Source organism: Lactuca sativa, chromosome 9, assembly GCF_002870075.4.
Source record: "Lactuca sativa cultivar Salinas chromosome 9, Lsat_Salinas_v11, whole genome shotgun sequence".
NCBI lineage: Eukaryota > Viridiplantae > Streptophyta > Magnoliopsida > Asterales > Asteraceae > Lactuca > Lactuca sativa.
Window position 1 is genome coordinate 38,456,073 of NC_056631.2, and position 16,033 is coordinate 38,472,105.

The 16,033-nt window shown below is 30.8% G+C and overlaps 2 protein-coding genes across 3 annotated transcripts; one reads left to right on the forward strand and one right to left on the reverse strand.

The window, feature by feature from the left end:
- The first annotated feature begins 599 nt into the window (after nucleotides 1-599).
- Nucleotides 600-2,224, forward strand: LOC111882749 (uncharacterized). Of its 2 annotated transcripts, none has more exons than XM_023879109.3 (5): nucleotides 600-752; nucleotides 959-1,056; nucleotides 1,615-1,676; nucleotides 1,764-1,822; nucleotides 1,984-2,224. In XM_023879109.3, exons 2-5 carry the CDS (start codon nucleotides 980-982, stop codon nucleotides 1,996-1,998), a joined length of 213 nt encoding a protein of 70 aa, XP_023734877.1. In that variant the 5' UTR covers nucleotides 600-752; nucleotides 959-979; the 3' UTR covers nucleotides 1,999-2,224. The 2 variants fall into 2 exon arrangements, with proteins under 2 accessions (XP_023734877.1, XP_023734878.1); XM_023879110.3 differs by having other exon boundaries at nucleotides 749-875.
- Nucleotides 2,225-2,808: 584 nt separating this feature from the next.
- LOC111882694 (AMP deaminase) lies at nucleotides 2,809-7,779 on the reverse strand. The gene is made up of 19 exons (XM_023879059.3): nucleotides 7,301-7,779; nucleotides 6,523-6,704; nucleotides 6,245-6,428; nucleotides 5,941-6,119; nucleotides 5,810-5,861; nucleotides 5,595-5,722; nucleotides 5,321-5,500; nucleotides 5,178-5,245; nucleotides 4,942-5,084; nucleotides 4,800-4,861; nucleotides 4,595-4,708; nucleotides 4,371-4,511; nucleotides 4,132-4,284; nucleotides 3,915-3,968; nucleotides 3,716-3,826; nucleotides 3,465-3,638; nucleotides 3,323-3,403; nucleotides 3,156-3,254; nucleotides 2,809-3,073 (listed from the first exon to the last, which is right to left on the reverse strand). The coding sequence occupies exons 1-19, from the start codon at nucleotides 7,647-7,649 to the stop codon at nucleotides 3,005-3,007; spliced, it is 2,523 nt and encodes an 840-aa protein (XP_023734827.1). The 5' UTR covers nucleotides 7,650-7,779; the 3' UTR covers nucleotides 2,809-3,004.
- Between the last annotated feature and the right edge of the window lie 8,254 nt (nucleotides 7,780-16,033).

Below are 16,033 nucleotides of genomic sequence, written 5' to 3' on the forward strand. Positions count from 1 at the left end.
TTAAAACACTCAAATGATTGAAATCATCATCTATATACAGAACATGGAATCATTTATGATTTATTGCATGTGCATATGAAACCAAAAGTAAATGTCGTTTGAGGGTAATATAGTCATTTTGCACAATTGGTCAGATGCAAAATCAAACACCAAATTTCAGTTAGAAGTTAACTCAGTTAGAACTTCTAACCCAATCATCTTCTAACCGAATCAGCTCTAACCCAGTTAGCAATTATCAAACGACCCCTAAGTCTTCAGTCGAAACCATACAGCTCCTCGCTATCACTTCTCAATAAAACACTTTGCTATTCAGTCAATCAAATCTTCACATTACTGATACACTCTAACTGTCAAGGGTCGCTTTCTTATATCAATATTTTTATTAGGTAAGAGATATGTGTAAGTACCAAAAGACCGATATATAGCCAGACAAATATATGAGAGTAATATAATGCCCTTCACTTAAGATGGTCGATTGTTGGAAAATTAGTTCTTAAAAATAAATAAATAAATATTCAATTATTTGGAAAATTTGTTCTTAAAAATAAATAAATAAATGTTTCCGGAGTCAATGCCTTGCAGCTCAAGTGTCAAAAAACGCTTAATGGGACATCGGCCCAACCCCGAACCTAGTCACAAACACATAAGCGAACTAATAACCGATTTTAACCCGTTTTTCCGTCTCCTTCTCTCGACGTTTCTGGAAGCTAGGGATTCTATTGCCCTTTGTGCTCAACAATCGGAAATCTCAGGTGAACAAATATCTGATAGGCCTTCTCCTTTGCCTTAATTCGAAGATTCTTATTGCTATTCATTCCTTAACTCGATTTTTATTCCGTAGTTTGTGTACAATTTTCGTATCAAGAAAGAATTAGGTTTCATATATCTTCCAATCGCAAGTTTCTACGATTTTTGTTTTGATTTCATCAATTTGTAACATCGTTAATCTATCTGGCAGCTAGCGAGGCTGTGTTAGATCATGGCGGGAGGAAATTTTGTGCAGCGTGTTATGTCTTACCTTGTTAATGAGATCCTCGTCGACAGTCTTGCCAACAGGTGATCTTTTTCTCTCTGTCTTCTGAAAGATAGCGTTAATCTCTTTGTATTCAATTCACTTTCGTACGATTTGAGATACTAATGATTTCAAAAATACGGTAAAACAAATTCATTGTAATAGTTTTGGAGGATTATATTAATTTAGGACTAGGTTGGTTCATATTGCAATTAAATATCCAAATATTCTTTTGTTGTTCTCCTTAAAGATGAAGAGTCTAGAGTTTTAGGTATGGAAGTATATGCTGACTTTTTATTACTCAAACATGACAAGAACATAGATGAAAGTTCTATAGAGAACAATGCCATATGACTTTTTATTAAGTCCATTAAGTCAATTCCATATGTATCTTTTCAATTGTTGAGAGACTTGTGTATGGTATGGTATTGGTTCATGAACAATATTACAAAAGCTCTGTTATTGAATTCCATATTCTTCTTAAAACAACCATAAATATAGTTACATGGTGTGATCAAACACAATATGTTTTATCTTTGTAATTCTACTTTTCTTACACGAAGTTGACAATGTGTTATTGGTATTTGTGTGTGATTTTTCAGCCGAGCATTTCAAAGATTTGCAGTGAAGACTTCAAAGTCAATGGAAGAAATGTCAAGCATAGGTACATTCATGATTCATGCACCTTCAATTAAATTAGCATGTATAAATGTAACCAAGTTTTTCATTACTTGATTTGTTTTTTTGGCAGCTGCAAAAAAGAGACAAGAAATTGCTGAGCAGGTGAAGGAAATGTCTCGCAACTTTGAGGTTGGATTTTGATTTGATTTATTCATGCTTTGTTTGTTACACAAAAAAATTGGATGGGATAAAAGATGCAATTTTTGTCCTATTGACACTGGTCCAGTCTAATGCGTGTCGAATGCAGTATAATCTTGCATATCTCATTTTTGTTTTTTTGTGTGTTGCAGTCCAAGAACCGTTGATGGCTGTTTGTGGAAAAAGTTTTGTGGTCGAAACCTGTAAGCTCATGGAAGCATTTAGGTTATTGACAAGACACTCTTTTTAATACAACATTATCACTTTGTAAATTATGGGTTGTATTATGAAACCAAAATATTTAGAATTCTAAACCATTTTTAGACTGTTGAATTGCTGTCTTGTGATGAAGTTTTTTGTTTGAATAATGAATTCTGAAATCTGAATTCTTAATTTTGAATTGTAAATCATTTGTTTAGACCTTATTAGTTATGGAGGAGTGAAAAACTGTGCATATACTACTTAATGGAATTTCGAATATGTATGGACTAATTTGTCAAACTATTAGTTTCATATTTTAACGTTTAGTATTTGTGTTTACATTCAAGTAAATATCATGATCGGGTTCAAGATTCCATGGACTTGAAACTCATAAAAATTAATGGTGATTTGGAGGTTTAAATTGTCGCTTTGACCTAGATTTTGCAATACACTTCACAACTTTTCACATGAAATTGTATGTTCTAAACATATAATATAACCCAATCTCCATTTGGATTTGTTACCTCCATTATTTTTTCGTAAATCAAACACGAATTCAATCCCAACCATCAAATCAAAACATGTTCACTATTCTAGGTTATTTTTAGTGATGGGATAAAAACTTGCACAAAAAGAAAAGCAAATGGCAATTTTAGTTTTTGCCACATACATCAAATCAAATAGGCATAAAAAAAGAAAGCAAATGGTCACATCATGAAATGTTCATAGCACTACTACTCAAAACTGATTAAACAGATCTTTAGACCATAAGTGTATTAACGCAAAATCATCTTTAAGATTATTATTTTATCTTGCTTTTATATAATTATATTTGGAGTGGTACTTAACAACCTCACATTACGTTATAATTTACAGTTTACACTTAGTGTTGACCTAAAGCTTTCACTGAACTCCTGAGTTGACCCCTCACATTAGCTCTTAAGCTTTAGGGCGTGTGATTGAAGAAGGAAGCTAAGTCTCAATGTATTCAGGCAAACGCACCTTCCCTAGATATACCTGTTGCATCTCCTCTCTCCAAATCTGGGTATCAAAATTCAATCATGTTATCTTTTTTTCACTTCAATAAAAAATATATATATTATGTAATTTGAACCATACTAACCATGTCACGAAATTCAAGTCGAATATGTGGCACATTTGTCTTGTGAATATCATTCCCATCTGGTCCTCTCTTGTAATACTCCGGCCCAATCCAATGCGACTGCAAAAAGACATAAACGCCCTTGAGAACATATTCCCATTTCCATAACTTCAAAAATCAATTTGTACCTTGAGAACATGGGAAAAACCAGACTGGTATACTGAATTACGCGCAATCTCACAAAGATCACACGCGCTTAATTTCCATACCTACAAAAAAAAATGTTTAATGATAGGAAAAGGGCAAAAAGGGAAAAGTGTATATGCTTACAGAAGCAGCAATACTGTACTCCTCAACTAAGGGCTCCTTTGTGAGATGGATTTGTAAAGGGTCATCAGTAGATAGAGAGACATTAAGGCCACGTAGGAAAAACATTGGAAAAGGGTTTCGGTGATAATCCAGAAATAATGAGTTGTTGCTCAATGGTGACATGGCAAGACCAATCTAACCACAAACAATATATAAATTAGACAATAAACCAAAAACCAAAAAAAAAAAGGAAAATAAGTTTTGTGTTTGACCTGAGCAAGGTAGTAGAGGTATTGAAGTACAGGAGACTTTCTGAGATTGATCCCATGTGCAATGTTATGAGTTGTAAGAAATGCAGCAGCAAGATGATCAATGTCACCAGCCTTATATAAAATAAAATAAAAAATATATATATAAATGTTTTATTTTTGACATAATGCAGAAAAAACGACTTGATAAATTAAAATATACCTCCCCACAATGAGGGCGGAATCGGATGGTAGTCATGCCTTTTGATTCACGAAGCTGCAGCATCACATCGAACATACTCAGAATTCATACCTTTCATATGTATGTATGTATATGTATGTATGTATGTATGTATGTATATGTATGTATGTACGTATATGTATGTATTTATGTATGTATATGTATGTATTTATGTATGTATATGTAGATATATAGTTACCTTGTTTAGGGTATAGAGATTTGCATAACAATAGTAAACATAGTATGAGAAGGCAGGGTTAAAGATATTGGTCCATTGCTCAGGTGTTGGCATGTGCTTTGTAGGGCGTCTTTCTGGCTTGCTTTCATCATCCACCAAATCCAATCCCACAACCTGAAATTTATCATTAAGATTAAAAAAAAAAAAAAAAAAAAAGAGAGAGAGAGAAAGAGAAAGAGAAGATAAAATATAAGTATTACTTGTTTCAAGAAAACATGCAATTGAGGATGTGATCCTGGATCGACTGTAACCTCAAATAGAGGAAGGAATATATTGTCAAGAATTGTCTGAAATGATGTCACAATTCCCATTTCTTTGTATATGTTATAAAGCCGAGGCAACTGCAAAAAAAAAGTTTTATAAATCAGAAACTAAGCATGAAAAGATGATGAGAGAGGTTTTAGTTTTGAATTTTAATAAGTACCTGAATCAGCCAGACAACATTATCACTATAGAGTTCATTGTTTACAATCCAACTTGCTAAATTATCCCACTCACTTTGCTTTCTACCATATATGGATATTCTGTATTCTGCCATCTGTAAAACCAACATTATTAAAAACAAGATTATATATATAATAAATTATAAATGAAATTATTAAAGAGAGGAAGTTGGATGAGGATCTCACTTGATATTTACTTGCATCAAGATCAGCAAATACTTGTTTGGTTAATTCAGCAAGAAAGCGGCCTGAGAAAAAATAGTTTATTAAAAATTTAAAAAATATATATATTTTATTCAGATTGAAATGTTAAAATTAAACCTAGTACCCTGGATTAGATTATCTTGTTTCAAGAAAATCTCCCTAAGTCTACTTTGACCACAGGGATTGTATTTGAGATTGAATTTGTCAAAACGATGAAATGTGCTTTTGTCTGCATGTACGTCTAACAGGTCAACATTGAGGTCATATCTGCATCAACAATTTTTAAATATAATCAGAAGACTAATTCATTATAAGTTTATAACCATTTTTATTGATAAAGAAAAGTTTTTTTTTTAATACCCAGTTAAATCCAAGCTCTCAAAAACCTCTCTTAATGTCAGATAAGTTCCATCCCGAAATATTACAACCTGCAAAAAAGCAGAAAACAGAAATTTAGGGTTTTAGGGTTTAATAAGAATGAACACCAGATAAAAGATTATTACCTCATCAGGTTCTTTTCTCAACTTGGACTTGATGAATCTCAAGAGATGTTTTTGATTCATGCATGCAGAATGATGAACATGAGTATCGACTTTTCTAACATTATAAAAGTCACGATGTGGTGCACTTTTTTGAGCTAAGAATTCTTTGTCAGCATTTAGCATCAAATGAAGGTTGAATTTCTTGATATATATATAGAAGAAGAATATCAAAGTCAGATGATAACTTATCCCACAAAAATAAATGAAAAACATAATAATAATTCATAATATCCACCTGTTCAAGGAGACCAAGCCTGTGATGACATACTGTTCGTGTATTCCCAGCAGCAATCACTTTAAGGATGTGATGCAAATCAGTGAAAAAGGTTGTTGCATCAACAACAGGAAAAAGCTTCTCATTTGCTGAAAAAAGAAAACAATTAGAGACACTACACTACACTACAATACTCCATGTTTATAACAAATCATGGGTTTTACTTTTAGTCTTACAATTTTTCTTTGCATAAACATGAATGACTCCATCTTCCATTTCAAAGTAATGCTGTAGCAGTAGTAACACAATTAATATATGTCATGTCAAGAAAAATTTATAATTTATAAATTGGTTTAGAAGAACTTACATCAGATTTAGCCTCAGGGACATAATCAAAAGGATTTGGATTGCGTTTAGGAGTGCTTGGATCAGATATGACCTCTTTCTCCCATGGAGCAATGCTTTCCCTGAAAACATAACTGTTTCTCATTTCAAGGCAAACTTGTAAAGCCCTGTAGACTTCTGCTTCATCAGGTGATGGTGTCTCTGAAATAATCATAGTGGTAATTGTAAAAAGTAAAAGAATAAGAATAAGCTCACTTAGGTGTAGACACATCACACATATATGAAGTAGAAAGAGACATGTGTATACTATTGAGTAGTGTATATACCATGTGGGCTGATTTTAAGTCTGACAAAAGTTTCATGCTCTGGTTCTTTTCTAAGAATATCAGCAGCTACAGGATCAGGTTGTACACCATGTAGGTCACCAGATACACTGTGTGATCGTATCATAGAAGATGCAGGAATTGGCAATTGTTCACCATTTGCATTAACACCCTCACATTCTGCCCCCTGTAGTTTCATGTCCAAATAGATTGTAACTTGTAAGTTATCCAAACAGAATAAGAGAGTGGAAGATAGAAGAGGAAAGTTCATAAAAATTTACAGTGTTTCCATTTGTGTGAAGGTATGTAGGATCTAGATTGATGCTTTCATTTAAATCAGCATCTTCATCGGATCCTTCAACACTTTCAAAAGCACTTGCACTTGCAACTGGAGACTTTGGAGAAGTTGGTCTAAGTAAGTGTCCAGCTCTCTTTGCCAATCCTGTGTGGCTGGGAGATTTTCCTACAATAAATAGAGCAGTGTAGTATAAGAAAGCTGAACTCCAGTATTTCTTCTTATATTCTTTTCTGATTTTGTGATTATTAAAAAAGTCTTGAAGTATTCCTATTTCATATATGTCTGAAAACATTGTGTTTGTTTTCCTTGTCTCCAGAGTTAAGCTCTTTAATCCCTCAAGAAGAATTTTTAAACCTTTAAGGTAGTCAGATAATAAGAGCAAGAAAGGGTAATTGGAAAACCTAACTTTACTATGATCCGAATCTAAAATCCCACAGCCATTTCATGGATATTGGAATATACCATTGAGGATTGATAAACGTTAACAGCAGGAGATTTTAAATCTCAGAGCAACACAAAGCATCCCAGTTAATTTCATCTCCAGGATATATGCAAACATGGTATCATTTTATTCATGCAAAAGCTATTGACAGAGGCATATGATATCAAAGAAGCAATTTTACTTTAGTATTATAAAATAATATCAAAAGCCTGCGAAATCAGTTAATGAACAATAACATTCATCAACTGTTCGACCAAATTCACGCTTTGATAACACATTAAGCACAAAAAGAAACGTGAAAGCACCAACACTTTCTTACCTTCTCGAAGCGTATGGAGTCTTGGCAACCCCGCTGGAATAGCATCCTCATCATGACCACCACTACCACCAGAAATCGATGTGATTTCCGGCAAGGAAGCAGAACCCCGACGATAAAATCCATTTATCCGACCTCCCTGGTTCCGCCTCTGCAACGGCTTCTCAGTACTATTTTGCTTCCTGTAATGCTGCAGCAATTCATCTTCGCCATCGTTTCTCTCCTTCTCAACAGTTTTGGCGAACTCCAGCAATTGATTTAGGGTTTTGCGGTGCATATAATAAGCCGAAACAGCAACAAATGAAGCTCCGACTAGTGCCGCCATAGCTAGATGCAACGAATATGCATCCATATTCTACCTTTATATGTAATAATCTCTAGATAAACTTTTCAATTTCTCTCTATATATCTCTACATACGTATAGATTCGAGGGTTATAGAGAGATCAAAACCCTACTTAAGGGAAGTGAAGAAGGAAGATATATATGGAGTATTTATAGTTGGGATTTATTGAGATTGGATTAGGATTATAGTGATGAAATGGGTCCCACACCCTCTATCTAACTTTCGACAGTGGTGGTGTGGTGGTCCCTGAGTTCCTCTATCAAATACCACGTGCCTCTTCCACAATGGGGATTTTCGTCTTTTTCATATCTCTTGTCATTTTTCATAAATTAATTAGTATATGAATATAAAAATTAAATAATAATAATTTTTGGAAAAATATTAATATGCTCTAGTTTAAACAAAAAACTTCGTTTGACAATACGAGCGTTTTTAACAAAACATTTCGATTCTAAAAACTACTTTATGTAGCGTTTAACAAAACGCTCATGAACTTTTGAAATCAATTTCTATAATTACCCTTAAAAATATATTTATATATTTATTTATTTTTAATCAATTGTCATTTTATGTAATTTTATATATTTCAAAAGTTTTCAACTACTTTTGTCAAACATTCATATAACAAATAAAAGTTACAACTTTCCGCTACTAGTTACCTGCTACACGCTACCATCTACCCGCTACCAGCTAACCACTACCTGCTTCCAGCTAACAACTACTTTTGTCAAACACGCCTTAAATGAATATGTCTGTGTAATGGGAGCTTGATGGTATGTGGGCGTCTCGGATATGGCTAAAAACAACTTTGTCTCTGACAAAATGAGTGTCGGTCTCTATATGTTTGGTTTGTTGATGTCGAACCGGATTGATAGACATGTTGACAGTAATGATATTATCACAATAAACTATTGGAATGGGACGATGTGGTTCACAAAGGAGGTTTATAAGCCCAACACGACTTATTATTTGTGTTCGTTGCCCCACGGTACTCGATCGCCGTGTTGGATCGAGAGATAACACCCTAGCATGTTGAGGACCAATAAATAATGTTGTCACCTAGGAAAAGACAGTAACTAGGGGTAGAGTGTCTGTTGGTCGGCCATCCTCCCCAATCGGTATCAAAATATAATATAAGGCTTGTTGGGGAGGAGATGTGTATTTGGAGGCCATGTTCAGGTGTCTCATGAAGGTATTGCAAAATGTGTTTAAGAGTGTGTAGACGTTGTTTATGAGGATCATGCATGAATAAACATATATGTTGGACAATAAAAGCAATATCACATTTCATGAAAGTAAGGTACTGAAGAGCCCCGACTAAGGTGTTGTATAAAGTGGTGTCCATATTTGGAGGGTCATAAGCTTCTAGCTTGTGGATCAGTATGGTTGGGGTCGAAAAAGGGTTGCATTCCATTGGTTTTTCTATGATGGATTCAGTGGATTTAGCAAATTTTCTGCTCTCGGCAAAAACTCTTCTCATATGGTCCTTTCACTTAATTAAATTTAAAGATGTCATGTGGCTTTTAAGACCATCTCAATCTTCTTGAGTGAGATCTCATGCCAAATGCATCTTTAGAGATTCTGTGAATCAGAGGAATAACTCTCAATTAAGAAATAAATATAAGAATGCATGGGAGATGTTAGGGTTTGAGGTTAAAGGTTTTGATAAACATGTCAAAGGATTGATTTTTGATGAAGGTGTCGAAAGAAGTGTGTCGTGAATTTTCTAACCCTAAATATGTTAAGAGCCGGTGAAATTCAAAATATAGATTTTTAAAAATAAAGGAATTAATTATCCCTAAAAAATCCGAAAATTATCCCTAAAAATATTCAGATTTTTAGGGATTAATTATCCCTGAAAATAAAGGAATTAATTAATCTGAATATTTAAAATATTCAGATTTTTAAAAATAAAGTAATTAATTATCCCTAAAAATCCAAAAATTTTCTTTTTTAATATAAGTTAATTGACTAAAATGTCCTTATGCTGAAATTTGTGTGATTATATGGTATATGTTATCATAGACTCTCATATCATGACATTTGATTCTATTTCATCCGATGGTCCAGATCTGTGCATTCTGGCACACAATAATTAGTAAAAACAAAATAACCTAAGCATATATATATATATATATATATATATATATATATATATATATATATATATATATATAGGGCTAGGTTATTTTGTTTTTTATATTTATTGTGTGCTAGAATGCATTGATAGAAATTTAGTAAATTAAATAATTATTTAATTAAATAATTATAGATATTAAATGATTTCCATAATTATATGTATATTAAATGATATCCATAATTATAATTCTTTTTTTATGGAAACTAATTAAATCCGTTATTAATGTCAGCAATAACATTCTTTCATAATGAATTTGCATATAGGTTTTATATATGAGTTCGTACTTTGTTTCAACACTCAATCACTTAAAATACAATAAAGTTGTATGGAATATGAAGAGCGAGAATGTATTATACTAGAATACACTCTCATTCTGCTGCAATACACTCTCATTCTTCTAGATATGAATTTAAAAGAATATTATTGTTGACATTAATAACGAATATTATTGTTGACATTAATAACGAATTTAATTAGTTTCCATAAAAATGAGTTATAAGTATGGATAACATTTTATATACATATAATTAATACTAAATTCCTATTTGTGCATTCTAGCACACAATAGATATGAAAAACATTTGAACCTACCTCTCTCTCTCTCTCCCTTTCTCTCTCTCTCTCTCTCTCTCTATATATATATATATATATATATATATATATATATATATATATATATATGATAGGGTTCATGGGAAAATGAAAATAATTTGCGAAAACACGAAAACAAGAGAAAACTATGAGATTGTGTCACCTCAACCTTATATTTTGGACAATAATTCATTCAAACTTTGAATTACATGATGATAATCGATGATACATGAGAAATTGTTTCATATTAGCAAAACATGATTTTGGACATTTTTATTATGAAAACATGAATTTAACAATGGTTAAGGACGTGAAAAAAATAGTTGTTAAACTGTCTTTAAATTTATATTATAATAACACAATCCAATGTAAACTTATTATCTTAAATTTATTGCTAATAAATTTAATTTTTATAGTACTTGTGTTTGATTTTTATAAGATAAAATATGTTTTCACGTTTTCGCAAGATATTTATATTTTCGCATGAACCTACTTATATATATATATATATATATATATATATATATATATATATATATATATATATATATATATATATATATATATATAGTTTAAGATTTTAAGAGTTTTGATATTAGTATTTAGCGTATTAATAGAGTTTAAAGTTTAAACCTATGTTGATATGTCTTATTTTTCTCAACTATTTTTAACTTTTAAACTTACGATAAAACTTAATAAAATCTTTCGGGATCAAAATTTCAATCTCAATAACTACAAAGCTTTTATTCATAAAATCTCTTATCCATGTTTCACAATATTCAAGAACACTAAATCTTCATTCACAAAAACCCTGCATTCATGTTGGTATATACCATTAGCAACATGCATCAACCAAAATTACTGGTAGCCAAAAAAGTTGGTACGGTAATGATAAATTTTTTTAATACCAACTATAATTGGTACAGTAGAATTTAGAAATAAAAAATAAGTAGTACCATACCAATTTCACCCTATATAAATGCATCTGAGTATCTAACAAAATATGAGATTATGATCTGCATAAAGTTTGAAAAGAACTTTTGTAACAAAAAGTTTCAAATTAGTTTTTTTTTTCTTTTTTTTTTTTCTTTTATGTCAATGTCAAGAATAACACTAATAAAATGTGATAGAACAATCAAATATTAAAAATATTTATCATCCACAACGCATGTATAATAGAAAAAAATAATAGCGTATGATGATATTGAATATCAATCGATAAAATGGTGTTTTAGTTGCATACGATTCGTATGAATTAAAATTGATTAAGCGGTCTCAAAGGAGTTTTTTAATCATCATCTGGGCTAATATAATTGAATAACTACCAAGTAACAAAGGGTTTGTTTTGGTTACTAATTTTTTATACACTTTTGATTACTAAATTAGATGATAGACATGAAACATAACATGTAAAACGAGACTGCTAGCTTTTAAAATTAAAAGGTTTATTGGATGTTTTTGTCAATTCTAAAAACTTAATTAAATGCCCCGCATCCCGACCACCACTAGGGAATATATAGTTATATACCCTTCTCCACTCACTTCCTTTATCAACATTTGGTGATGAGTTTAGCAATCACATCAGTTTGTTTTATTGAATCTACCAAAGTATTTGTCGGGAAAACATGTTAATCTTGTAAAAATTAGTGAGCAGCCAAAGCATCTTTAATAAAAAAAAATAACCACCTTGTAAAAGTTGTGGAGTAGTATTGAAATAGGTTTGATTTTTTTTTTAAAAAAAAAAAAAGAAAAAGCAAATTAGAAAATACCAATTACTACCTATTTTTTTTGGGAAAATGACTCTTGAGGGTAATTAACTTTTGCATTTGTACTCATTTGGTCCCTTTTCTTTTTTTGTATTCAATATACCATCGAACTTGTTGTTGGTGTTTACCATAACCCTTTTGACCGGCTTTTGACCTGTGATAGCCGGTCAAAGGGTTATGGTGAACACAAACAAGAAGTTCGATGGTATATTGAGTACAAAAAAAAGAAAAAGGACCAAATGAGAACAAACGCAACAGTTGGTTACCCTCCTGATTCATTTTCCCTTTACTCATTTACAACAAATCTCACATCATCTCCTACTGATATTAATGACTTTATGAGATTCATTCTTGCTTCTCTTCAAAACATAACCTACGAAAGGACATTATTCATACATGTACAACTTTGTAATGCACTTGAATATTTATTAGGGAAATCTTGACTAAGCAGGCGCATTTCATGACTATATTTACATTTCCAATCAAATGATTTATCATATCATGGATTCTAGACAAGTCTACAAACGAGTGGAATCACAAGTGCTGTAATTTTTGAGTTTACTTAGCTTTAAGATCGAACTCATAGGATAAGATACAACATCAATATGTACAATATCATGCAAAAGCAGCATGATATTGTACATATTGATATTGTATCTTATCCCATGAGTTCAATCTTAAAGCTAAGTAAACTCAAAAATCACAGCACGTGTGATTCCGCAGCATGATATTGTACATATTGATGTTGTATCTTATCCCATGAGTTCGATCTTAAAGCTAAGTAAACTCAAAAATCACAGCACGTGTGATTCCACTCGTTTGTAGACTTGTCTAGAATCCATGATACAATAAATTATTTGATTGCAAATGTAAATGTAGTCATGAAATGCGCCTTCTTAGTCAAGATTCCCCTAATAAATATTCAAGTGCATTAAAAAGTTGTACATGGATGAATAATGTCATTTGGTGAGTTATGTTTTGAAGAGAAGCAAAAATGAATCTCATAGTCATTAATATCAGTAGGAGATGACGTGGGATTTGTTGTAAATGAGTAAAGGGAAAATGAATCAGGAGGGTAACCAACTGTTGCATTTGTTCTCATTTAGTCCCTTTACTTTTTTTGTACTCAATATACCATCGAACTTGTTGTTTGTGTTCACTATAACCCTTTGACCGGCTATCACAGGTCAAAAGTCGGTCAAAAGGGCTATGGTAAACACCAACAACAAGTTCGATGGTATATTGAATACAAAAAAAAAGGACCAAATGAGTACAAACGCAAAAGTTAATTACCCTCAAGAGTCATTTCCCCTTTTTTTTTCCCTTTCTCTTCCTTCTATCTTCTTGTTGGCTGCATGGTCATGGTTGCTCCGTGAGACCCAAGGAACGGTGTTAATGTAAGCTTAGCACCTCCTTTTCTTTCTAGTCTTAAGGGGGTGTTTGGCTTAACTTTTCACAGCCAAAAGTCCTTTTTGGAAAAGAAAAAAAAGCAAAAGATGTTTGACAAACTAGTTTTAAAAGCCACTTTTAAAGTTTTTACATAAATAAAATGAACTTTTTGGAAAAGTCAGGAAATCCTGACTTTTTTGTAACTTTTCCAAAAAGGACTTTTGGGTTTGAAAAGCTAAGCCAAACACCCCCTAAGAGTATCCCATAGGTATATTATATTATAACTCAAAATAAATATTGCATCATCGTTTGGTTTACTTTGACATCTTAATAGATAACCACTCAATAAAGAACTTATTTAAATACGATAGTGTACCTACGAGAAATGGGTAACGAGGGCTGGTCCAAGTCAATTTGAGGTCGGAGGTAAAATCAGAAAAAATACCACCCTTTAAAATTAAGAAATGGGAAAATTACAATAAAGTCCCTACATATTGGTCTCATAATCGATTTAGTCCCTATATATTTTTTTATTCAATTAAGTCTCAAATACTGGTAATCGTATTCAATTTAACCCTTTATCCCGGCCAATATGTCATCCAACTTTCAAAAATTACATTTTTGGCCCATATTTCAAAATTTATTACAAATTTGGTCCAAATTTACACTTTTGGCTCAGATTTTAAACTTTGTTACAAATTTGGTCCAAACTTTATCATTTTTGCCCAAATTATTATGAATTAATCCTAACTTTAGTTTTCTTTACAATTTTTTTTCTCAAATAATTGTTTATAATATGTTTTTTCTCTATAAAATCATATTTATAAAAAAAACATATTTTCACTTAAAAATCTTATATTTTCTATATAAAAACTTTTTTCAAAAAGTTTTTTATATATGAAATATCTAGTTACAAAAATATATATTTATTAAGTATATATATATATATATATATATATATATATATATATATAAATCCATTTTTATAAAAAAATATATACAAAAACATATTTTACAAAAAAAAAATATATACAAACGCCTATCACCTTTATATATATATATATATATATATATATATATATATATATATATCTATATATATATATATATATATATATATATATATATATATAGTTAAGATTAATTGTGAATCGTAAATATAATGTGAATGTAGGACTGAATTTGGTCCGTCGGATGAAAAAAATCAAGTGGTTAAGAATGAATGATGAATTTATTAATTTATGATTTAAATTATATCTTTAATAGTTGATAATATTGTCGGATATATATATATATATATATATATATATATATATATATATGGCTAAGATTAATTGTGAATGGTAAATATAATGTGAATGTAGGACTGAATTTGGTCCGTCGGATGAAAAAAAAATAAAGTGGTTAAGAATGAATGATGAAATTATTATTTTATGATTTAAATTATATCTTTAATAGTTGATAATATTGTCGGATATATATATATATATATATATATATATATATATATATATATATATATATATATATATATATATATATATATATATATATAGGGTTAAGATTAATTATGAATGGTAAATATAATGTCAATGTAGGACTGAATTTGGTCCGTCAGGTGAAAAATAATCAAGTGGTTTAGAATGAATGATGAATTTATTAATTTATGATTTAAATTATATCTTTAATAGCTGATAATATTGTCGGATTTTAAAAATGGAAGTTGACACGTTACTTTCCTACAACCCTGTTTCTTTCGTTCCACTGTTTAATATCATTCTTTATTATTATTAGGGAAGAATGTTTATGATTTTATCAAATGAATATACGATTTCCCCGAAAACAAATCAATTACGAGTGAACTTCAAATCAAAGTTTACAAACAACAACTCTGCCACTTCGAATCGATGACAATGACAATGATTTTGTCGATCCACCACTGGCAGGTAATCTTTTGCAGATTATTCTAAAGAATCCAAGTGATGTATCGCAAATAGTGTTCATTATTTAGGAATGAAAACGTAATGTATGATATTTTTTTTATGAAATTTAGTTCAAAACAAGTTTGGGTTTGAACAGGTTAGGGTTTAGAAAAGTTTGTTTCTTTTTTAGCGAAGAATGTTGATGATTTTATTATATTCTTAGTTTCGGTTCTTCTTATATTTTGTTTTTCGATTTATTCTTCAAGAATTCTAATGCAATTTGTCAAATGTAGTTCATTCTGTAAGAATGAAGCCTTATTCTTGGAGAATTGAGTATGAAATTAAGTTTAAAATAATTTAGGGTTTGAACAAGTAAGGGTTTGGAAAAGTTTGTTGGTTTTTTAAAATGTTAAGGGCATTTTTGGTTTTTTGGTGTTGGTGCTTATTAGTATTAGTTATTTAAAGATTTTTCCTTGCATGGACACTTAATGTTTTAAGAATTAATGGTTGATTACAATGCCTTTGATGTTCAGATGAACCGATGATATTACAATTAGTTTGGAAAGTGTTTTTGAGCGTAACA

Excerpts from the sequence above, each read along its gene's own strand:
- LOC111882694 (XM_023879059.3), bottom strand. The coding sequence starts at position 7,649 with ATGGATGCATATTCGTTGCATCTAGCTATGGCGGCACTAGTCGGAGCT. Across the intron at positions 6,705-7,300 it reads ACTCCATACGCTTCGAGAAG|GAAAATCTCCCAGCCACACA; the intron begins GTAAGAAAGTGT and ends TATTTATTGTAG. Across the intron at positions 5,501-5,594 it reads GGCTTGGTCTCCTTGAACAG|AAATTCAACCTTCATTTGAT; the intron begins GTGGATATTATG and ends ATATATATCAAG.
- LOC111882749 (XM_023879109.3), top strand. The coding sequence starts at position 980 with ATGGCGGGAGGAAATTTTGTGCAGCGTGTTATGTCTTACCTTGTTAAT. Across the intron at positions 1,057-1,614 it reads GTCGACAGTCTTGCCAACAG|CCGAGCATTTCAAAGATTTG; the intron begins GTGATCTTTTTC and ends GTGATTTTTCAG. Across the intron at positions 1,677-1,763 it reads GGAAGAAATGTCAAGCATAG|CTGCAAAAAAGAGACAAGAA; the intron begins GTACATTCATGA and ends TTTTTTTGGCAG.